We start from the raw sequence: 25,611 nt of genomic DNA, 5'->3' as shown, positions 1-25,611 counted from the left end.
TACTAAGTCACAGTAAACAATGTTTGTGTTTGTTTTCACTCTCACCCCCCTTAATCCTTCACTTCTTACAACTACCCCTAATCCCTACACCTAGTAATGAACTCTTCATCTCTCCCTCCATTCTCCCCACCCATCTCACCTCCTCCTCAGAGCTATTCCTCAACATACAATCCTTTGTTTCCAAACACAGACAGCCACCTCATGCCCTCTCGTGCTCCCACCTAACGCTTTCTCTGCTCCTCCTTACTGCCAGCGACATCTCTCCACATCCCGGCCCTTCTCACCACATTCCCACAATCACTTCCACCTCCTACCCACGATCTATCCCAAACTCTCGTAACCCTTCTAACCTTATACCCATCCGCCCAGTCCCTCTAACAGGAGCTCTATGGAACGCTCGCTCCGTCTACAACAAGCTTTTCTACATTCACGACCTCTTCATCACTAACAAGCTTTCCTTCCTCGGCATCACTGAAACCTGGCTTACCCTCTCCTGCTGGACTTTTGTACGGCGGATTCCACCTTTCCCATACCCCCCACCGCACCGGCAAGCACGGTGGAGGAATAGGTTTCCTCCTCTCAGATAACTGCTCCTTCACCCATATCCCACTGCCGCCCTCAATTACTCTCCCCTCTTTTGAAATGCACTGCGTGCGCACCTACTCCCCCTCCAACCTCCAACTGGCTGTCATTTACCTCCCCCCAGGATCAACTACCACTTTCTTTGACCACTTCACCACTTGGCTACTTCATTTCCTCTCCGTTCCTTTGTTGGGTGAAGAGAATGGGGCATCAGACTGCGCTGCTCGCCTGTCAGAATTATGTACCAGAGGAATCCAAGTCGAAGTAATGATAAAATAGACTTCATTTCTACGCGTTTCGTGGTGATCACACCACTTCCTCAGGACATTTTATCATTACATCGACTTGGATTCCTCTGGTACATAATTCTGACAGGTGAGCAGTGCAGTCTGATGCCCCATTCTCTTCACCCAACAAAGGACCATTGCTTCGGGGTTTGCAGCAGCCGCCAATGCTAAGTACAGTGGTTGTGTCTTACTAATAGGTGAGTGAATTTGATTTATCTTTCACATATATTCCTTTTATCTCGGATAAGACCCTATGTGCGCTCTATATTCCTTCTAGTTACCTTATTTCCTCTCCATTGACATCCCCACTATCCTCATGGGTGACTTTAACATTCCCATTGACACTTCCCTCTCAGCTGCCCCTAAGCTTATATCCCTCACTTCTTCCTTCGGTCTTACTCAGTGGTCTTCCACACCCACCCACAAAGACGGCCACACGCTGGACCTCATCTTCACCCGCCTCTGTTCCCTATCTAACCTCTCTAACTCACCTATCCCTCTCTCTGACCACAACCTACTTACATTCTCTACTGTCTCCTCTCCAGGGCAACAATCCCCACTCCACAAACTTGCATACCCTCGCAGAAATCTCAAACACCTTGACCTACACTCACTCTCTGAATCGCTTCTCCCTCTTACAGACATTAGTTCCCTACATGATGTAGATGTTGCTGCCACTTTATACAACACCACAACAGCTGCAGCTCTCGATTCGGTTGCCCCCCTCACACATACCAAAGCTCGCACAATCAACAGACAACCCTGGCACACCAGCTTAACTAAAGAACTGCGATGGGCCTCCAGGGTTGCTGAGCGTAGATGGAAAAGGTCCCACTCCAATGAGCACTTCATCGCATTCAAGCAGTCCCTCACTACCTTCAAGTCCACACTCACTGCAGCAAAACAAATATACTTCGCATCTCTCATATCCTCCTTGTCTCACAACCCCAAACAACTACTCAACACCTTCAATTCTCTCCTCCATCCCCCAGTGCCTCCTCCCTCTTCTCTTATTTCAGCCAAAGACTTTGCCTCATTTTTCAAGCAGAAGATTGACACCATCAGACAAAGCTTTTGCCTAAAGCCCCCACAGCCCCTCCCCACACCTACTCAACCCCCCTCCTCCAAAACCACCTTCTCCACTATTACGGAAGATCAACTTTCCTCTTTCCTCTCCAAATCACACCTCACCACCTGTAAACTTTACCCAATCCCATCCCACCTCATCCCAACCCTTACCACTATCTTCATCCCACCCCTAGCCCACCTCTTCAACCTGTCATTAACAACTGGTGTCTACCCCTCATGCTTCAAAGATGCCTCAATCACACCCATCCTCAAAAAGCCCTCCCTTGACCCATCCTCTCTGACTAGCTATCGCCCCATATCTCTTCTCCCCTATGCCTCAAAATTACTGGAACAACACGTCCATTCTGAGCTGTCCTCCCACCTCTCCTCCTGCTCCCTCTTCGACAGCCTACAATCTGGTTTCCGACCGCACCATTCTACTGAAACTGCACTGACCAAAGTCACCAACGACCTACTATCCGCCAAATCTAAGCGACACTACTCTGTCCTCCTCCTCCTAGACCTGGCATCTGCCTTCGACACAGTGGACCATTCCCTCTTACTACAAACTCTCTCATCTCTCGGCATCACAGACTTGGCCCTATCCTGGATCTCCTCATACCTAACAGACAGGACATTCAGTGTCTCCCACTCACACACCACCTCCTCATCTCGCTCCCTATCTGTCGGTGTCCCCCAAGGCTCAGTTCTAGGACCCCTGCTCTTCTCCATCTACACCTTAGGCCTGGGACAGCTCATAGAGTCTCATGGCTTTCATTATCACCTCTATGCTGATGACACACAGATCTACCTCTCTGGACCTGATATCACCTCCTTACTAACCAAAATCCCACAATGTCTAATGTCTGCTATTTCATCCTTCTTCTCTGCTAGATTTCTCAAACTTAACATGGACAAAACTGAATTCATCATCTTTCCGCCATCTCATTCACCCCCCCCAACTGACCTATCAACGGCAATGGCCGTCCACTCTCCCCAGTCCCTCAAACTCGCTGCCTTGGAGTAACCCTGGACTCTGAACTCTCCTTCAAACCACATATCCAAGCCCTTTCCACTTCCTGCCGACTCCAACTCAAAAATATCTCCCGGATCCGCACATTCCTCAACCATGAATCTGCAAAAACACTAGTGCACGCCCTCATCATCTCCCGCCTTCACTACTGCAACCACCTGCTCTGTGGCCTCCCTTCCAACACTATAGCACCCCTCCAATCCATCCTAAACTCTGCTGCCCGACTAATCCACCTGTCCCCCCCGCTATTCCCCGGCCTCTCCTCTCTGTCGATCTCTTCACTGGCTCCCCATTGCTCAGAGACTCCAGTTCAAAACCCTAACCATGGCATACAAAGCCATTCACAACCTGTCTACTCCATATATCTCTGACCTAGTCTCCCGTTACATACCCACACGCAACCTCCGATCATCACAAGATCTCCTTCTCTACTCCCCTCTTATCTCCTCCTCCCACAATCGCATACAAGATATCTCCCATGCTTCCCCCCTACTCTGGAACTCTCTACCCCAACACATCAGACTCTCATCGACCGTGGAAACCTTCAAAAGGAACCTGAAGACCCATCTCTTCCGACAAGCCTACAACCTGCAGTAACCATCGCTCCACCATACCGTTGCACGACTAGCTCTACCCTCACCTACTGTATCCTCACCCATCCCTTGTAGATTGTGAGTCCTCGCGGGCAGGGACCTCGCTCCTCCTGTACCAGTCGCTGTCACATTGTGTTCAAGATTATTGTAATTGTTCTTGTATTATACCCCTTTTTCACATGTAAAGTGCCATGAAATAAATGGCGCTATAATCTATATATATAATCGTCTTATCCCGTCTGTCTGTCTATCTGTCTGTCTGTCTGTGTGTCTGTCTGTCCAGGAAATCCCGCGTCGCTCATTGGTCCGCCAGCGGCCAATCAGCGCCGCGGGATTTCTGAAAAAAGATGGCGGCCGTTAGTGGTTCATCTGCGGGACGGAGCTCAGCGGCGATGCAGCCGGGAGATGAGCTCCGCGAGGCGCTCATCTCCCGGCCGGCAACAGCAGAAGGAACCCGACCGCCGGACCCATCTGCGAGACGGAGATGCAGCCGGGAGATGAGCGGCCGCGACCAATCAGCAGTATTGTCGCCAAATTTAAACACCTCTTTGCTGATTGGTCTCGGTCGCGACTAATCAGCGATTTTGGTGCCAAATTTAAACACGCTCTCCATTCCTCACTAACAGGGTTTGCTGATTGGTCGCGGCCGCCGCCCGCGACCAATCAGCGATTTTGGCGCCAAATTTAAACATCGCTCTGCTGATTGGTCGCGGCCGCCATCCACGACCAATCAGCGAGATTGGCGCCAAATTTAAACAACGCTCTGCTGATTGGTCGAGGCCGGCGACCGCGACCAATCAACAGAGCGTTGTTTAAATTTTGCGCCAAAATCGCTGATTGGTCGCGGCCGTCAGACGCGACTAATCAGCGACTTTGGGGCCAAATTTAAACCCCGCTCTGCATCGCTCTGCTGATTGGTCGCGACCATTGGTCGCGGTCGCGACCAATCAGCAGTATTGGCGCCAAATTTAAACACCGCTCTGCTGATTGGTCGTGACTAATCAGCGATTTTGGTGCCAAATTTAAACACGCTCTCCAGTCCTCACTAACACGGTTTGTAGATTGGTCGCGGCCGCCGCCCGCGACCAGTCACCGATATTGCCGCCAAATTTAAACACCGCTTTGCTGATTGCTCGCGGTTGCCGAACGCGACCAATCAGCAATTTGGGCGCCAAATTTAAACACAGCTCTGCTGATTGTGCCCGGTCGGCCGCATACCTATTCTAGAATACCCGATGCACTAGAATCGGGCCACCATCTAGTAATAATAATATATGTCTGCCACACTTTTTTGAGGGGACTAAAATACAGAATACAATGTAAACCTGACAACCCGGACTCAAAAGAACATTCTTTTTAACTACGTCTTGCACATTTTTTGTGTATAGCTATGCCGCCATATACGTCTGAATACAGTCCTGTACAATTCAAGCGTTTAGAGCCCAGCGGGGCGCACTGTACAAATGTGAACAGAGCCTGAATGGTTGTATAGATTGTTCTATGGGAGAGGTGTGCTCCACTGTGTTATGGCGATGCAGTAGGGCTGCACTGCTCCTCTGTGATGAATACAGTATGGATACTCCGCTCATTGCTCCACATTTTACTGCTGCTCATATGATTGCACACATTGATCGTGCTCAGCCTTCAGTATCTGCTCCCTGAGGGTGAGAGTCACAACCGCAGCGCAGACCCCGCTGATGACCGTCCGTGCTCAGCTCCACAGGAGGACACCGGCTTCTCTGCTCACACAGGGACGAGGGAAAAGACTGCAGAAGACTAACGAGAAGAAGACGGGCTAATGAGAGTAGGAGCCTACAGGAAAGACTACAGTTCCCGGCATGCATTGCTGCCCCCTGGTCACCTGCTACTTGAGGTGTTGCGGGCAGGCGTGTGTTATCAGCATGTGCTGTTGTAATGCCGCCCCCTAGCTGCTGCAGTGTTACCTGCACGGGCTGTTCTCCTCACTTCCTGCTTTCCTCTATCACGTGGTTGTAGCCACACTTTCCCATATCGCCTGTAGCTGCTGTTGTTTTCTTTGGGCAGTGCTGCTTCCTGCTCCCTGCTGGTAATACATTAGATGACTTAAGTTTCCTCCCTTTATCAGGCTGCATTACTGTCACCATTTACCAAGTGTTCAGGAGATACAAGCCCTGAAGAAAGTGTTCTCTCAATAATGAACTTTTTATGACAGCAGCTTCTGAGGAAGTAGAGGACCCCACACCGCTTAGTGCAACATGACCCTCTTCATCGTCTTCATATTTGGGTGTCTTCTGTGTCATGCTGCCTCATCGTCTGATCCCCCGAATATCATCCTGATCTTTGCTGATGACCTTGGCTATGGTGACCTGGGGTGCTATGGGCACCCTACTTCCCATACTCCTAATCTTGATATTATGGCGGCCAGAGGACTGCGCTTCACAGATTTCTACTCCACCGGCGCTGTGTGCTCACCTTCCAGGTAATATGAAAGATGTCGTCTAGGGGATGGTGGATGTCACTAGGTCATAGGGTGGTGGAATTGTCCAGGCTTGGGACAAAAGTCTGCAGTCGATCAAATCGTGCAGTGTGCACACAGTCAAGATTCCACGGTGCGAGCGGCGGTGTGATTGTGGAGCTTCTCTCAATTCACTTCTATTGCAGGACGAGCCTATACGGCACGAGACCACAAGTAGTCAAATCTCACCGTCACTCACACTGGAGAATCGTGACAATGTGTACACTGCACGCTGTCACGATTCAGATAGTGACTCCAGACCTTGTCCCAAGCAGGACAACCCCTTCAATAGTTGATAATATGCAAATTTTCTTGATTTTGTGGATTATGCCTATTTGCCGCTATGAAGGAGGTGGAATCGAGCCAGATGAGAATGTATGTGACTTACTAAAATGACACATTGTATTTGATTTATTACAAATGTATGTCTATGGAGAAATTACAGAAAGTGTTTTTCATGCAGAGAAAGCACAGCAGTGTCCTAATTCTGCTATAAATGGGTAACCCGTGCCCCAGTTCTTGCTTTTTGTATGACTTATGTGATTTTATTTTTTTTACCTACTGACTTCATGATGTCCATCAATCACCACAAGTGCATATAAAGACTGGCAAGGATTATTATATTAATATAAGGCTATGTGCCCACGATGCAGAAATGCTGCATATTTTTTACGCTTCTCCCTGGCAGGAAAAACACATGCATTTTTGACATGCGTTTTCCAGCCAGGTAGAAGCGTTTGTCAAGCGTCTTTGCATGCATTTCTGCCTGCGGGTTATCAAGCGCTTTTCCAAGCGACTTTAGCATCACTTGGAAAAGGCTGTGTGCCCACGATGCGTTTTTCAAGCATTTACACTGCGGAATTTCCGCAGCGTAAACGCTTGGGAAACGCTTGCTAAACCTTCCCCCATGGTCCCCAATGGCATTCCGCACTTTCAATGCCCATGCTGCATATTTTTCCGCAGCGTTTATGCTGCGCTCAAAAATCCGCAGCATGTCCATTAATTTTGCGGACACACAGCGTAATCGCCGCCATTGACTTGCATTAGAACGCGCCAATTCCGCAAGACCTCATCTGTACTTGCTTAATTGGCGCGTTCTAATGTGCGGATGGTACCCAAGTCTGGAGGAGAGGAGACTCTCATCCAGACCTGGGTACCATAGAATCTGTAAAAAAAAAAAAAAAAAGAATTTAAAATAAAAAATAAAGTTTATACTCACCTTCCGATGTCCTCCCGGTGTTTTGTCCCCGCCGTCCGGTCTCTTGCAATGCTCGCGCTGTTGTGAAGGACCTGCCATGACGTCACCGCAGGTCCTTCACACCACCGCGAGCATTGCAAGAGACCGGACACAGCAACGCAGCAGAGATGACACCGGAAAGTGAGTATAAATTTTTTTATTTTTTTTTTTTACCATTCTTATTCTTTTTTTTAACTATTACTTGGTCACACTATATAAATCCATGCCGGTTGCATGGATTTATATAGTGTGAACAAGTTGTCAAGCACATTTCCAAGTGATGCTAAAATCGCTTGGAAAAGCGCTTGATAACCCGCATGCAGAAATGCATGCAAAGACGCTTGACACGCTTCTACCTTGCGGGAAAAAAGCATGTAAAAAACGCATGCGTTTTTCCTGCCAGGGAGAAGCGTAAAAAATATGCAGCATTTCTGCATCGTGGGCACATAGCCGAGGGCTATGTGCCCACGTTGCGGACCTGAAGCATATTTTTTACGCTTCTCCCTGGCGGGAAAATCGCATGCGGATATTACATGCGGTTTTCCCGCCAGGTACAAGCGTTTGTGAGGCGTCTTTGCATGCATTTCCGCATGCGGGTTATCAAGCACTTCTCCAAGCATCACTTGGAAAAGTGCTTGACAACTTGTTCAGAATGGTAAAAAATAAAAAAAATAAACTTTATACTCACCTTCTGATGCATTCTCTGCCCCGTCCGGAGGCTTGAGCGGCTCACGCTGTTGTGTGCAGGACCTGCGGTGACGTCATTGAGTCATGTGGTGGGTCACATGACTCAATGACGTGACAGGTCCTTCAGACAACAGCGCGACGGAGGGAAAACATCAGAAGATAAGTATAAACTTTATTTTATTCTTTTTTTTACAGGTTCTTTGGTACCCAGGTCTGGATGAGAGTCTCCTCTCCTCCAGACTTGGGTACCATCCGCACATTGATTCTGCTGCGCTTCCGCAAAATTAATGAACATGCTGCGGATTTTTGACCGCAGCATATACGCTGCGGAAAAATCCGCAGCATGGGCATTGACATTGCGGAATGCCATTGGGGACCATGGGGTGCGGATATACATGCGTTTTTCAAGCGTTTACGCTGCGGAAATTCCGCAGCATATACGCTTGAAAAATGCTACGTGGGCACACAGCCTAAGAGTCACTTGGCACTGAAAAAATGCAAGAAATGTTGATTGCTCAAGTGTTGTTGATTAGACTCTGACCAATGGACTAGATAAATACCCTCACTGACCTTTATCAAGGTTTATCTGTGTGAAATAATGCACATGCAAACATATTAACCATATATACAATAATGTACAGACATGTGACATGCTGAAGTAGTGTTGCTGCTTCAAAAGCATCCAGCAACTATTAGAAGTAACACAAGAACAGGAGACAGGAAGTGTTGTGCTCCAGAAGCATCCAGCAACTAGAGGGGTTAACACAGTCACAGGAGGCAGGGAGTGTTTTAGCAGAGCCCCAGGGGGATTGTGGGGAAGTTGTTTACTGTCTGGCTGCAGCCAAAGGGAGACGTGGTGTGTGATCTGTATCTCACAGAAGTGCAGGAAAGAGAACAGGATTCAAGTCCAGGGTGAAGCTCAACACAGGTCAGATACCCTGCACTGTTCGTTCAGGAAGTCTATCATTGGGCAGGAGGATAAGGACTGGAAGGAGTCCTGTCATAGGGATCATCTCCCTCATCAAACCCCCCCCCACTCCATCTCCATGCAGGATAATGAATGCTGCGTACTATTGAGTCCTTGTGAAGGAAAAGCTTGTGGTTGTGTATGCATTAAAACTGTGCTGGACTGTGTACTACTGTGCTGCGAAGGAGACTGTACTGTTGTTACTGGAGCCTGTTGCTCAAAGAGACACTTAAATTGCACTGGCCGTGCCTCATTAAATGTTACTGTTCTACCATTTCTAAGGACTCTTGTCAAATGTGTCTGGTCATCAGTTGAATCTATCCTGTGCCTGAGAGAAGCTGCAGCCTATGGTCGCCCTGAGTAACAGTTCCTGCAGGATTCCAGTGAATTCATGTAACTGGTCTTGCTCCTATCTGAACTTAGGCGGCGTACGTGTAACAGACATGATCCGAGAGCAATCTACCTTTCTTGCGTTTTTCAGTGCCAAAGTAACTCTTCTATACTTCTTGAGCTCAGGTCATTTTTTGGGCACAACCTATTTGCAGTTGAGCAGACCATTTCTTACCCTACTCTTATTATATTCTTAATATTCTTAGGATTTCGCTGTCTTATTTTCTATCTATTCAGAGCCGGCCTCCTGACAGGTCGTTTCCAGACCCGTTCTGGAGTGTACCCTGGAGTGTTTTACCCCAGCTCTGTGGGGGGACTTCCTCTGAGTGAGGTTACCATTGCTGAGGTACTACAATCTCGTGGATATGTCACAGCCATGGCAGGCAAATGGCATCTGGGACTGGGACTTAATGGGACTTTCCTGCCCACACGGCAAGGATTTCAGCACTATTTGGGAGTTCCTTTTTCACATGATCAGGTAAAGTAGTTTTATAGAAGTATTGGGCATAAAGTTGGTGCAAATTGATCCATCGGCTAAGTCAGTAGTCTTTGGGCTCTGGACAGGAGCTGTGAGAACCTCCAATTACCTTCTGACATCCACAGCTCTGCTTTTGATTAGCCAGCCTGGCTAATCAAACATCACTTGTGCATTATGCCATAATGATGACCGTGAACCATGCAAGCTAATTAAAAGAAGAGCCACTGATGATGGTAGGTAAGGGTATGTGCACACTGAGTTTTTTTGCTGAGTTTTTGGCGCAGAAATGGAGTGGATACTCTCAAGTTTTTGTGGAGGATTTAGCGAGTTTCCACTCCATTTCATCTCCAAAAACTCATTGTAAGAGCAGTTCTCCCAGGTCGCGGCCAGAGATTACTGATGTGACCGGTAGACTTAATGGGGCGAATCGATTTACACCAACTCTAATGCACTTCTTTATGAACACATCTGACCTTTGGTATGCTAAAGCTGTATTGTATAATATTTATTTATATATATGCCTTTATGTGTTTCTATAGGGTCCCTGTCAGAACTTGACCTGTTTCCCACCAAACACACTATGCTATGGGACATGTGATTTGGGGGAGACTCTTCTTCCTGTATTCATCGATGAGGATATCTTGCAGCAACCAGTATACTTTCCTGGACTAGTCCCTCTATATCAGAAATTCAGTAAGGCATTCATTCATAAAGCAGTGACCGAAAAGAGACCATTCTTTCTGTACTATGCTTCACATGTAAGTGTTCAAAGGTATAATAAAAAATCTATACCATTAAAGGGAACCTCAAAAACACTATTTACCTGCAGATATAGTGTTAATCTACAGGTAAATAGTATTTCAATTATATCTGGCAGTTTTATTGTAACAGCAGCTGCAGGGAGAAAATGCAATTGTATCCTCCCTGCAGCTGCTCATTTCCAGTTATCTGGGCAGTGCAAGGAGAGGTTACATTCACCACTTACTATACAGTGATTGTTCAGTAATCCCTCCCTGCACAATGATTGACAACCTGCTCTGCACACACGTCGTGGTGCAGGCTATTGATCAATGTGCAGGATAGGGATTACAAATCAATCACTGTTTTGTGAGTGGTGACTGTAACAGCTCCCTGCACCGCCCCGAAGACTGGAAATGAGCAACTGCAGAGAGACTATAACTACATTTTCTCTCTGTAGCCGCTGTTCCAGTAAGCCTGCCAGATATGATTTAAATAATGTTTACCTGCAGATTAACACTATATATCTGCAGGTAAATAAGCTGCACTGCCCCGCTCCCTGCACTTCTCCTATGACTGGAAGTGAACGGCTGCGTTGAGAATAAAACTTAATTTTCTCACAGTAACCACTCTTCCAATAAACTTTTCAGACATGATTGAGCGCCGGCTCAACGGCAACTGCTCCTGTCTCTGTGTTTTGGCTGCAGCGGTGGCTTCTCGTCAACAGCTCACATCACCTCGGCCAAGGAGACGGCACAGGCCAATGAACTCTGTAATAGGCTGTAGCGGTGATGTGAGCTGTTATACTCTTTTTTTTTTTTTTTTTTTTTTTGTTGAAAAGTTAAAGTGGTAGTCTAGTAATATGATATTAAAGACCTATCCTTAGGACATTGGTCCCCAAGCTTTCTTACCTTGAGAGACGGTCACGAGCCACATTCAGCACACCCACCATAATGTCACCATGAGCCCCAATTACCGGTATAATGCCAGCCAGAGCTTCCCCACAGAAAGCACCTAGTGCCAACCTCTTATAGGCAGTGTATTTATGACTTATGACTCATACAGGGAAAATTGACCTCTTGTTTCTATATAGAGCTTAGAAGGATTCAGCTTGTCAGTTTATAATCATGTGATGTCATAAACCTAATGGAAAAGAGCAGAATTAGCTGGGTAGAAAGGCAAAATGAAAAATTGGAAGTACACAGGGCTATAAAATACGATGATTACAATATAGTAAGAGGATAAATATTTTGATTAGAGTGCTTCTTAAATGCCGTTTACTGCTTTTTAAATAAGACCTATCACCGGCTCTAAAGTGGCCAGTTCTTGCTCTTATTTTATACTTTTGCTTCTCTGAGTATTCCAGTGTTTGTGTCTACTCTCTGGATGTATATGTTCTACTTTATCAGTTGGTATAAGATTGTCTTCATGTAGAGGTGAATTTAAAGAGCATCGGTCAGCAGGATTGTGCTCAGTAAACCACATACACTGTCAGGTGGGCAACATTACACTGAGTAAAATTATACTTTTGTTGATGAAATCCGTCCAGTGATTCTTTTATAATCTTTATTTTCAGTTCTGCCATAATGATATGCTCGTGCTCTGGGACGGGACTTTAGTGAGGGTCTGTAGCTGGTGCTCTCATTATGTATTCCTATCTCTGGCCTCTGACAGGTCACTGTGCTTTCAGTGACCTGCTTACTGTTTTAAAAATACTGCCTGTGTAATTTCTGTTCAAAAGTGAAAATTTACATCCCCAATATGGCCGCCACAGCCCGCGCATGCACAGTAGCGTCTTTTGGTTGCCGAGATGCTACTGCGCACGCGCAGGCGCCATTTTGCTTCCGGAAAAAGAATTTAGGTGCAGAAATATGTAGCATCTCTCGGCAATCAAGAAATGCTACTGCACAAGTGCGAGCGGCGGGGGCCATATTACTGCAGGTACATTTCTTTTTCCTCTAGCAAAATGGAGCCCGCGCTTGTGCAGTAACATTTCTCGATCGCCGATAGATGCTACTGCACATGCGCGGCACCATATTGCTACACCCAAATTATTTTTCCTGAAGCAAAATGGCGCATGCGCAGTAGCATCTCTGCAACCAAAAGATGCTACTGTGCATGCGCGAGCCGCGGAAGCCATATTGGGGGATGTAAATTTTCACTTTTGAACAGAAATTACACAGACAATATTTAAAACAGTAGACAGGTCACTGAAAGCACAGTGACCTGTCAGAAGGCACAGATAGGAATACAAAATGAGAGCACCAGCTACAGCCCGTCACTAAAGTCCCGTCCCAGAGCACGAGCATATCATTATGGCAGAACTTAAAATAAAGATTATAAAAGAATCGCTGGACGGATTTCATCAACCAAGGTGTCATTTTACTCAGTGTAATGTCGCCCACCTGACAGTGTAAGTGGTTTACTAAGCACAATCCTGCTGACAGGTGCGCTTTAACCTATGGGAAATTGAAGTCATTTAGTTACATGGATCTTGTTTTTCTCAGCATACACATTATCCTCAGTTTGCAAGTGCTCAGTATACGGGGCATTCTCCAAGGGGAAAATTTGGGGATGCTTTGCTGGAAGTCGATGGAACAGTGGGAGAACTGATAAAGTCTGTGTGGGATATGGGAATTCAGAACAACACACTCATCATCTTTACTTCTGACAATGGGTAATGTCATCTATCCATATGAAGTGATAATGTTTTTAACCATTATGTAGACTCAAACGTCAAAAATTTGTTCTCGTTTATTCTCCATTATCACCGGTTTTTGTTTGTGCTTTTGAGGCTTTGTATTGGAACAACCTAATTCATATTATACCCAGAGACATTTTCACTCCTCCTCATAACCTTGTGCTGCTACTCATCTTTGCTGGAGTTTATATTAAGTTCAATACTGTGATGACTGTATCTGAGAAGGAACAATCATACATAAGCGTCTAACAATTAGACTGAGTAATATTCCACAAAAATTTTGTAAATTATTGGAAAATCTCAGTGTCGCCCTGTCTAAGGCTGGTTTCACACGTTCGGATATTTCTGGTACCGGAAAAAATGGTATCGGAGATATCCGTGTCCTTGTGTGTTTTATATGTTGTGTGCGGCACGTGTGCTGCATCAGGATCACACGGACGGGCGCTTGGGAATCAGCACTACAGTTAGCGCATTTGCCAAGCACCGGGTGCTGAACACTGCCCTCATCATGGTTCCCTGCCGGCGCTGTGATCAGCACCAGCAGGGACCATGATGAGGGTAGTGGTAGTCTTCTCCCACAGTATCCCCACATGTAAAAATAAGAATAAAGTAATAAAATCCATATATTCACCTCTCCTAGTTGTCCCCCGCTGTAATTCATGCGACCGCTGAAGCCGAGAAGCCGCGTAGAATGAGCAGCTCCGGAGCTGCAGCTCAGTGAGTGACAGGACACCGCAAAGATTGAGTCAACTTCCCTCTTTTTATCTGGTTTCAGGTGTGATTTTCATATTATCAATATCTGTTTCTTGCCATAGGTGAGTTTGAACGAGGATCACATGCTTGAAACAAAGTTGTTTACCTACAATTTTGGAAAGGTGCCAACAATTGTTTTGGCCCTTTTTGGGGGTTTTATGAAATTATGTCCAATTTGCCTTTTTTTCCTCTGTTTTTTTGTTGTTCCAATACACACAAAGGAAATACACATGTTTATAACAAAACATGTTTAATTGTAATAATCTTCTGGGAGAAATGCTTAATTTTTTGGAACAATTTCATGGGCGCCAACACTTTCGGCCATGACTGTAGCAGTGCCACTGCTATGTATAGCAAAAACAACGATCGCCTGTGAACACCAGCAACGGGCTGGCATTCACAGGAGGATCGCGATGACAGCCATGAGGGGTCTTCAACAAACCCCCAGCTGTTATTACAACCCATTGGCGACCCGCGATCATGTGACAGCGGTGCTGATAGGCGGGATCAATGACGCTCTTCCTTTCTGTGCTTGTTAAATGTCGCTGTCAGTGATCCACCCGCAACTGTTAGAGGCACTTGATGGCTGATTAAATCAACCATTAAGTATGGGGAAAGATGCGGGCTCAGTGTGTGAGCCCACATCAAAAGCAGGGACACAGCTGATGACGTAAATATACTTCATCGGTCGTGAAGGAGTTAGTCACAATCTAAATGCTCCATAATTAGTTTAATCAAAAATTAGGCCATGGTATGGTACCACATATTTGTAAGCAGTATATACAAAGTACCTATTTACAGTACTATAATGAAGAAAAGTTCAGCACCATCATAAAATGTAAACCTATAGAAGGGAAGCGCACACAGAACTTGATATAAAAACAAAAATCTTTATTAAATTGGGTACAGAATGTTAAAAAGTTAGGGTAGGTGAGTAGTGGCTGAGAGACAATAAAAAGGGGGCACCACAGGTTGGCATTGTACAGGTATTTAATAAAGCATATCTAGTTGCTACATGATTTGTTGGCATTGAACCATGATAAACAGTTTACTGAAAACTAATACTGGCCATAATTCCATACTAAAGTGCTATGTGCAAGAACAAAAGTATTAGGACCAAAATACCCAATAAAAGGCTTGGTTCAGCCAATATCAGGGCAATGGTAAGAAAAGTAAGAAAAGCTAAACACTGTACCTGGGGAAGTGGTGCCATCACTTGGCGCAAAGTCAAGTTCTTCTTGTGTTCATCTGTTTTTCCAATTTTTTGCTCCAAAAGTCGCAAAAATTCTGCCAAAATAGTGATGCACTGAAAAAATACACCATGGGGAGACTGGAGTGAAGTTGCACTAAATTTTGCAACTTTTTAATAAGTCCCAATTGATGAATCAAGCAAACACATCGGGAATTGCTAGACTCTGCCCACAAAGTGGAAAACAAAAAGCAAATAAACAGGCGAGCACATATAAAATAGACTTTAAAAATGACGCAAATGGGATAATGAATTGGGTGCAAAAAAAAAAAAAAAAAAAGAACAAAACTAGACAAATGGAATCTGTATGGCTTAATCTTCTTAAAGAAAACTGGTCCGTCAATTCATGCTGCCCAAACCAGGTATATATACAGTACAGACCAAAAGTTTGGACACACCTTCTCATTTAAAGATTTTTCTGTATTTTCATGACTATGAAAATTGTACATTCACACTGAAGGCATCAAAACTATGAATTAACACATGTGGAATTATATACTTAACAAAAAAGTGTAAAACAACTGAAAATATGTCTTATATTCTAGGTTCTTCAAAGTAGCCACCTTTTGCTTTGACGACTGCTTTGCACACTCTTGGCATTCTCTTGATGAACTTCAAGAGGTAGTCACCGGTAATCGTTTTCACTTCACAGGTGTGCCCTGTCAGGTTTAATAAGTGGGATTTCTTGCCTTATAAATGGGGTTGGGACCATCAGTTGTGTTGTGCAGAAGTCAGGTGGATACACAGCTGATAGTCCTACTTGAATAGACTGTTAGCTGCTTTTTTCTTGCCATAATACAAATTCTAAGTAAAGAAAAACGAGTGGCCATCATTACTTTAAGAAATGAAGGTTAGTCAGTCCGAAAAATTGGGCAAACTTTGAATGTGTCCCCAAGTGCAGTTGCAAAAACCATCAAGCGCTACAAAGAACCTGGCTCACATGAGGACCGCCCCAGGAAAGGAAGACCAAGAGTCACCTCTGCTTCTGAGGATAAGTTTATCCGAGTCACCAGGCTCAGAAATCGCAGGTTAACAGCAGTTCAGATTAGAGACCAGGTCAATGCCACACAAAGTTCTAGCAGCAGACACATCTCTACAACAACTGTTAAGAGGAGACTTTGTGCAGCAGGCCTTCATGGTAAAATAGCTGCTAGGAAACCACTGCTAAGGACAGGCAACAAGCAGAAGAGACTTGTTTGGGCTAAAGAACACAAGGAATAGACATTAGACCAGTGGAAATCTGTGCTTTGGTTTGATGAGTCCAAATTTGAGATCTTTGGTTCCAACCACTGTGTCTTTGTGCGACGCAGAAAAGGTGAACGGATGGACTCTACATGCCTGGTTCCCACCGTGAAGCATGGAGGAGGGATTTTATTCAAAATTGAAGGCATACTGAACCAGCATGGCTACCACAGCATCTTGCAGCGGCATGCTATTCCATCCGGTTTGCGTTTAGTTGGAGCATCATTTATTTTTCAACAGGACAATGACCCCAAACACACCTCCAGGCTGTGTAAGGGCTATTTGACCAAGAAGGAGAGTGATGCGGTTCTACGCCAGACAGATGACCTGGCCTCCACAGTCACCAGACCTGAACTCAATCGAGATGGTTTGGGGTGAGCTGGACCGCAGAGTGAGGGCAAAAGGGCCAACAAGTGCTAAGCGTCTCTGGGAACTCCTTCAAGATTGTTGGAAGACCATTTCCGGTGGCTACCTCTTGAAGCTCATCAAGAGAATGCCAAGAGTGTGCAAAGCAGTCATCAAAGCAAAAGGTGGCTACTTTGAAGAACCTAGAATATAAGACATATTTTCAGTTGTTTCACACTTTTTTTGTAAAGCATATAATTCCACATGTGTTAATTCATAGTTTTGATGCCTTCAGTGTGAATGTACAATTTTCATAGTCATGAAAATACAGAAAAAAAGGTGTGTCCAAACGTTTGGTCTGTACTGTATTTATTAAAATTCTCCAGTTTTAAAGAGAAAATATACTTGCCACATTTGGCCGTTAACCATAGCCAGAGACGAGACTTGTCCATCGACACCTCGAGTCAGCTCCTCCACTGCGGGTGATTGACAGGTCTCTCACTTTGTGTCAGCATTTTCCATCATATCTGAAATTGCGCTGAATATACATTATACTTCTTTGACTCACAAATTAACTGCCTGTTATCTGAAAACAGAATCTATTATTTGTATAGAGTAGGTCAGGGATGTCTAATACTAACGTACACAACATTCAGATAGGGAATTCAGATCACTAGAAATAATAACATGTTGATCAGTGAAAAATGCTGAGTCAAGTCCCAATTATCTTCATAAAACATAAAGTGGTATATAAGTAACTAATATATGTACAATGATGTCTTAGAGCAATATACAAGAAGAATGCTACATCTGTTCTGTTTTTCTGAAAGCTTTTTAATTTTATGAGTGATCATATTTTTTTTCTCTTCAGACCGGAGACCATGCGTAAGGAGAGAGGGGGTAGCTCAGGGCTACTGAAATGTGGCAAAAGTACCACTTATGAGGGAGGATTACGAGAACCTGCTATTATGTATTGGGAAGGGAAGATAAAACCAGGTAACAACATTGCATGTTAAGTATATTGACAAAAAGATGAGTGAATCAATTCCATATGAATCGAATTTGTCAAATGTTATGATCCCAGCAAAATCAAAGAATTTGAATTTCAATTTGTGTGAATTGCCCAAAAAATTGCCCAGCCCCATTTTACACATTGCTGAAGATTTCATCAATCAAGTTGAGAAAGGTTCACACCTTGAGCCGAAACATTGTGTACCATTGGCATGGAATACATTTATTTCCACTATTTTTTGCTTTGTCTGGAGTGTGACCTCTCTTTTTCCTATACATTATATATTCTAACAGTGCATGCCACAACAGTGCTGTGGCTTTTTGCTGCATTTTGCTTTCTTGACTGGCACCTTCCTACCATTTATTTATTTTTTTTGTTACATGATTTTTGGGAAGAAGTTTCAATGTTAACAAAATAAAAATCAATGTTGCAAAAAAATCTACACCTTTTATTGTGAGAGTTTTTGCGCAACTTTTAACTCGAGTCAAATTTAGGCTGTTGTCGCATAAGACTTTTTTCCTGTCACTTGTACCTACCTGGCATTTCTTGTTCAGTCCTTTTTGTCAAGGGTTGAATAACGGTCCTTAAAAAATGTTGTAAATGTTAATTATACTTGTGTACAAAATGTATGATAAAAAAAAGTGGAAATGGACGGAGTAGTGTGAAAGGAAGGAGCCACCATGCCACATCTAAGAATGACACCAGCTATCCAGGCCAGGGCTGCCATCAGGGCATTGCTGCCCTTACTGGTGTATGGGGCCCGCTGAGCAGCTTTACAGTGGGGGGCCCGGGCCCTGTCAGGCCCCCCCCTCTTGTGCTTTTGCTCATCGGGCCCCATTATGTAATAATGTGGCAAACGCCGGGGCCCCGCCTTCAGCGGCGCACACCTCGGCGCTGTGTGCTTTCCCAGAGCTCGCAGCTCCTGCTCCTTCATACTTCTCCTGACTTCTGGTCAGGTGACGGCGCATACGCGATGACGTCATCGCGTACGCGCCGTCACCTGACCAGAAGTATGAGGGAGCTGAGTTGTTGCGGAGCTCCGGGAAAGCACTTAGAGCGTTGCCAGGACAACAGAAGCCGAGCTGTGCCTGCAGGTGATGGTAAGTATGATCAAACTTTTTTTTTTTCTTTTTCTTTCTTAAATGAATTAAATAGGTGAGGGGGGGGGGCTGCAAGTCATATAGTGAGGGAGGGGGGCCTGCAAGTCATGGAGTGAGGGAGGGGGGCCTGCAAGTCATGGAGTGAGGGAGGGGGGCCTGCAAGTCATGGAGTGAGGGAGGGGGGCCTGCAAGTCATGGAGTGAGGGGGGGGCCTGCAAGTCATGGAGTGAGGGGGGGGGGCCTGCAAGTCATGGAGTGAGGGGGGGGGCCTGCAAGTCATGGAGTGAGGGGGGGGGCCTGCAAGTCATGGAGTGAGGGGGGGGCCTGCAAGTCATGGAGTGAGGGGGGGCCTGCAAGTCATGGAGTGAGGGGGGGGGCCTGCAAGTCATGGAGTGAGGGGGGGGGGCCTGCAAGTCATGGAGTGAGGGGGGGGGCCTGCAAGTCATGGAGTGAGGGGGGGGGCCTGCAAGTCATGGAGTGAGGGGGGGGCCTGCAAGTCATGGAGTGAGGGGGGGGGCCTGCAAGTCATGGAGTGAGGGGGGGGCCTGCAAGTCATGGAGTGAGGGGGGGGGGCCTGCAAGTCATGGAGTGAGGGGGGGGGGCCTGCAAGTCATGGAGTGAGGGGGGGGGGCCTGCAAGTCATGGAGTGAGGGGGGGGCCTGCAAGTCATGGAGTGAGGGGGGGGGCCTGCAAGTCATGGAGTGAGGGGGGGGGCCTGCAAGTCATGGAGTGAGGGGGGGGCCTGCAAGTCATGGAGTGAGGGGGGGGCCTGCAAGTCATGGAGTGAGGGGGGGGCCTGCAAGTCATGGAGCGAGGGGGGGCCCTGCAAGTCATGGAGCGAGGGGGGGGGCCTGCAAGTCATGGAGCGAGGGGGGGGCCTGCAAGTCATGGAGCGAGGGGGGGGCCTGCAAGTCATGGAGTGAGGGGGGGGGCTGCAAGTCATGGAGCGAGGGGGGGCTGCTAGCAGGGCCTGCGTCAGCACCCGGGCAAGTGCCGGGGCCCTGAGCTGGCGGGGGGGCCCACTCGCAGTCAGGCACCCCGCCGCGCTATGGGACCCGTGAGCGGAGGAGAGCGGTGCCAGCGCCCGCTCCCCCCAGCTTGCTCAGGGCCCCGGCACCCGACACAATACTTACCTCTCCCCGTGCCTCCGCAGCAGCTCCTGTCTCTTCCCCTGCTGCTGTATTGTGACGTCTCATGTCAGAGGGCGCGGTGACGTCTTTCCACCGCGCTCTCTCCTGAGCCGTCACAGCGCAGAGCGGGAAGACGCCGGGGCGCGTGGAGTCCGGAGCAGCAGCAGCAGGTGAGAAGCGAGGTGAGTATTTGATTTATTTATTTTTTTTTTATTGTATGGGGGCATGGGGCATTATATGGTGGGGTGGGGGTGTGTGACATCCTGCATGGGGCATTATAAGCGAGGGGGGTGTGTGACATCCAGCATGAGGCATTATATGGGGGGAGGGGTGAGACATCCTGCATGGGGCATTAAAAGGGAGGGGGTGTGTGTGACATCCTGCATGGGGCATTAAAAGGGAGGGTGTGTGTGTGACATCCTGCATGGGGCATTAAAAGGGAGGGTGTGTGTGTGACATCCTGCATGGGGCATTAAAAGGTAGGGGGTGTGTTACATCCTGCATGGGGCATTATAAGGGAGGGGGTGTGTGTGACATCCTGCATGGGGCATTATAAGGGAGGGGTGTGTGTGACATCCTGCATGGGACATTATAAGGGAGGGGTTGTGTGTGACATCCTGCATGGGGCATTATAAAGGAGAGGGTGTGTGTGACATCCTGCATGGGGCATTATAAGGGAGAGGGTGTGTGTGACATCCTGCATGGGGCATTATAAGGGAGGGGGTGTGTGTGACATCCTGCATGGGGCATTATAAGGGAGGGGTGTGTGTGACATCCTGCATGGGGCATTATAAGGGAGGGGGGGTGACATCCTTAATGGGGCATTATAAGGGAGGGGGGTGACATCCTGCATTGGGCATTATAAGGGGGGGGGGTGACATCCTGCATGGGGCATTATAAGGGAGGGGGGGTGTGACATCCTGCATGGGGCATTTCAAGGGAGGGGGGTGTGTGTGACATCCTGCATGGGGCATTATAAGGGAGGGGGGTGTGTGTGACATCCTGCATGGGGCATTATAAGGGAGGGGGGTGTGTGTGACATCCTGCATGGGGCATTATAAGGGAGGGGATGTGTGACATCCTGCATGGGGCATTATAAGGGTGGGCGTGACATCCTGCATGGGGCATTATAAGGGAGGGGGTGTGACATCCTGCATGGGGCATTATGTGGGGGGGAACAGCCTGCATGGGGCATTAAAAGGGAGGGGGTGTGTGTGACATCCTGCATGGGGCATTATAAGGGAGGGGGTGTGTGTGACATCCTGCATGGGGCATTATAAGGGAGGGGTGTGTGTGACATCCTGCATGGGACATTATAAGGGAGGGGGTTTGTGTGACATCCTGCATGGGGCATTATAAGGGAGAGGGTGTGTGTGACATCCTGCATGGGGCATTATAAGGGAGGGGGTGTGTGTGACATCCTGCATGGGGCATTATAAGGGAGGGGGTGTGTGTGACATCCTGCATGGGGCATTATAAGGGAGGGGGGGTGACATCCTTAATGGGGCATTATAAGGGAGGGGGGGTGACATCCTGCATTGGGCATTATAAGGGAGGGGGGGGTGTGACATCCTGCATGGGGCATTATAAGGGAGGGGTGTGTGTGACATCCTGCATGGGGCATTATAAGGGAGGGGGTGTGTGTGACATCCTGCATGGGGCATTATAAGGGAGGGGTGTGTGTGACATCCTGCATGGGGCATTATAAGGGAGGGGGTGTGTGTGACATCCTGCATGGGGCATTATAAGGGAGGGGATGTGTGACATCCTGCATGGGGCATTATAAGGGTGGGCGTGACATCCTGCATGGGGCATTATAAGGGAGGGGGGTGTGACATCCTGCATGGGGCATTATGTGGGGGGAACAGCCTGCATGGGGCATTATGTGGGGGGAACAGCCTGCGTGGGGCATTATGTGGGGGGAACAGCCTGCGTGGGGCATTATGTGGGGGGGGAACAGCCTGCGTGGGGCATTATGTGGGGGGGGAACAGCCTGCGTGGGGCATTATGTGGGGGGGAACAGCCTGCGTGGGGCATTATGTGGGGGGGGAACAGCCTGCGTGGGGCATTATGTGGGGGGGGAACAGCCTGCGTGGGGCATTATGTGGGGGGGAACAGCCTGCGTGGGGCATTATGTGGGGGGGAACAGCCTGCGTGGGGCATTATGTGGGGGGGAACAGCCTGCGTGGGGCATTATGTGGGGGGGAACAGCCTGCGTGGGGCATTATGTGGGGGGGAACAGCCTGCGTGGGGCATTATGTGGGGGGGAACAGCCTGCGTGGGGCATTATGTGGGGGGAACAGCCTGCGTGGGGCATTATGTGGGGGGAACAGCCTGCGTGGGGCATTATGTGGGGGGAACAGCCTGCATGGAGCGTTATATGGGGGCCATTATTCTGTATGGAGCGTTATATGGGGGCCAGTATCCTGTATGGAGCGTTATATGGGGGCCAGTATACTGTGTGGAGCGATTCGCCGGTTTCTGAGCTATTGTGGAATTTACAATAGATATCGCTCATGTAATGTAAGAAGTGAAATCTTTGCATTGTACTATATATATATTTCTCTGCGGTATCTGTGCATCATGAATCGTGGTATGTGTTAAAGGGGCCCACTGAGACTCTTTCTCCCAGGGCCCACAAAAACCTGGAGCCAGCGCTGGCTGCGAGTCATGGAGTGAGGCGGGGGCTGCGAGTCATGGAGTGAGGCGGGGGCTGCGAGTCATGGAGTGAGGCGGGGGCTGCGAGTCATGGAGTGATGGGGGGGGCTGCGAGTCATGGAGTGATGGGGTGCTGCAAGCCCTGCATTCACAGATTTGGTGTGGACCACAGGCCTAGAAAGGTAAATTCCTAGCAGGCCCCTGTGCAGGGAATTTTAGTTCTTCTCTTGGATTTACAGTCAGTAACAGAACGGTCTGCTTGATCACAACTGTCTAAAAGGGATACATTTTACAATGCTTTTATAAGGATAAAATATCTGTCAGTGCAGCTCATTAAACTGTTAGTTTCCATCAGTTACCATCTGTTTATATGTTCTATCCTGTGTTTATGTTAAAGCTTGGTATCTAGGAGTAATATTTCTCCTTGCGGAGAGTGACATGTTAAGCATGTCACGGTGAGGAGACTTTTAAAGCCGCAATGCTCCTCTGGGAAATATGCAAATTGTCTCTTCAGAGAGGAAGAGGACTAGAACTCTAGTGCTACCTACAGGAAGTAGCAATCCTAAAAGTCAATAGTGACTCTTTAACGAGCCTTATCACATGACTTAGGATAAAAGCCAATACTAGAAACTCTTTAAAGGGTCTCTATTGACTTCTAGGATTGCTACTTCCTGTAGGTGGCACTAGAGTTCTAGACATCTTCCTCTCTGAAGAGACAATTTGCATATGTTAAAGCTTGAAATGTGTACAGTACAGTCCTAGGAGACCTTAGGGCGTTACAGGTCTTTTAAGGGCAATTGAAGGCTTTGCAGTATTGCGACTTGTGGCAAATCAAATTTTCTGTAAAAACTTGCGAGAAGCTGGCGAATTTGAATATCCAAAAATTCGTTCATCTCTAATAGAGAATTTTAACCTTGTCATGCATCATTTATCTCTAATAGCAACATTTATGAATATAGATTTTTTTAAAAGACAACCTTGATTTTGCTAATAACAGTTATTCCTGTATATACATACTCAAGTATAAGCTGACTTTTTCAGCACATTGTTTATGCTGAAAAATCCCCCCTCTGTTTATACTCGGGTATATACTTATATATACAGTATATACCGGTGGTGGTTGGTTGTGGAGGAGCGGGTACAGGCAGTAGCCGCTGCTGCAGCTACCACGTGTGCCCTCTGCTAAAGAAAATTAATATTCACTCTTCTCCACCCCATGGGAGTGGAGAGGGGTGAATATTAATTTTCTTTAGTAGCTCAGTGTGAGTCGCAGCCGCCGCTTCCTGCAGCGGCTCAGCGATACTCTGTGCCCGCTATGAGAGAGAATGAACATTCACTCTTCTCCACTTCCATGGGCGTAGAGAAGAGTGAATAGTCATTCTCTTCAGTAGCAGGTTCAAGAAGCAGCGGCTGCGACTCACACTGCTCTAGTAAGGAGAATGACTATTCACTCCTCTCCACGCCCATAGTCCCGGCGTGGAGAGGAGTAAATATCCCTGTAGCTCACCTTGGCGTCTGAGGGCACATGGCAGTGACGTCATACGCTGCTCAGATGCAGAGGTGAGCTGCTGCTGGCAGAACAGTAGCCAGCGCTGGAGCAGAGAGAAGAAAGGGTGAGTATGAGTGTTTATTTTTTTTTTTCATGTGTGCAGTGATATGGGGCCATGCATACCAGGATTGGGGATGAGGGGGGCCCTGCATACCAGGATTGGGGATGAGGGGGGCCCTGCATACCAGGATTGGGGATGAGGGGGGCCCTGCATACCAGGATTGGGGATGAGGGGGGCCCTGCATACCAGGATTGGGGATGAGGGGGCTCTGCATACCAGGATTGGGGATGAGGGGGCTCTGCATACCAGGATTGGGGATGAGGGGGGCCCTGCATACCAGGATTGGGGATGAGGGGGGCCCTGCATACCAGGATTGGGGATGAGGGGGGCCCTGCATACCAGGATTGGGGATGTGGGGGGGCCCTGCATACCAGGATTGGGGATGTGGGGGGGCCCTGCATACCAGGATTGGGGATGAGGGGAGCCCTGCATACCAGGTTTGGGGATGAGGGGGGCCCTGCATACCAGGATTGGGGATGAGGGGGGGCCCTGCATACCAGGATTGGGGATGGGGGGGCCCTGCATACCAGGATTGGGGATGAGGGGGGCCCTGCATACCAGGATTGGGGATGAGGGGGGCCCTGCATACCAGGATTGGGGATGAGGGGGGGCCCTGCATACCAGGATTGGGGATGAGGGGGGGGCCCTGCATACCAGGATTGGGGATGAGGGGGGGGCCCTGCATACCAGGATTGGGGATGAGGGGGGGGCCCTGCATACCAGGATTGGGGATGAGGGGGGGCCCTGCATACCAGGATTGGGGATGAGGGGGGGCCCTGCATACCAGGATTGGGGATGAGGGGGGGCCCTGCATACCAGGATTGGGGATGAGGGGGGGGCCCTGCGCGCCAGGATTGGGGATGAGGGGGGGGCCCTGCGCGCCAGGATTGGGGATGAGGGGGGGGCCCTGCGCGCCAGGATTGGGGATGAGGGGGGGGCCCTGCGCGCCAGGATTGGGGATGAGGGGGGGGCCCTGCGCGCCAGGATTGGGGATGAGGGGGGGGCCCTGCGCGCCAGGATTGGGGATGAGGGGGGGCCCTGCGCACCAGGATTGGGGATGAGGGGGGGGCATGCGCACCAGGATTGGGGATGAGGGGGGGGGCATGCGCACCAGGATTGGGGATGAGGGGGGGGGCATGCGCACCAGGATTGGGGATGAGAGGGGGGGCCATGCGTACCAGGATTGGGGATGAGGGGGGGCCATGCGTACCAGGATTGGGGATGAGGGGGGGCCATGCGTACCAGGATTGGGGATGA

General features: G+C 48.1%; 1 protein-coding gene across 1 annotated transcript in view; it reads left to right on the top strand.

Annotated features, from left to right (window-relative positions):
• The first annotated feature begins 5,531 nt into the window (after positions 1-5,531).
• ARSA (arylsulfatase A) overlaps positions 5,532-25,611 on the top strand; it is a 40,819-nt gene continuing 20,739 nt past the window's right edge. Inside the window, exons 1-5 of the mRNA XM_073652599.1 lie at positions 5,532-6,021; positions 9,576-9,816; positions 10,356-10,574; positions 13,062-13,231; positions 17,716-17,840. Coding sequence (XP_073508700.1) covers positions 5,798-6,021; positions 9,576-9,816; positions 10,356-10,574; positions 13,062-13,231; positions 17,716-17,840 — 979 coding nt within the window. The 5' untranslated portion in view covers positions 5,532-5,797. The remainder of the gene's footprint in view (positions 6,022-9,575; positions 9,817-10,355; positions 10,575-13,061; positions 13,232-17,715; positions 17,841-25,611) is intronic.

This window comes from Phyllobates terribilis, unplaced genomic scaffold, assembly GCF_046119375.1.
Source record: "Phyllobates terribilis strain yellow unplaced genomic scaffold, ASM4611937v1 Scaffold_11__3_contigs__length_659146591, whole genome shotgun sequence".
NCBI lineage: Eukaryota > Metazoa > Chordata > Amphibia > Anura > Dendrobatidae > Phyllobates > Phyllobates terribilis.
This window is presented reverse-complemented; position numbering and strand designations above follow the sequence as displayed.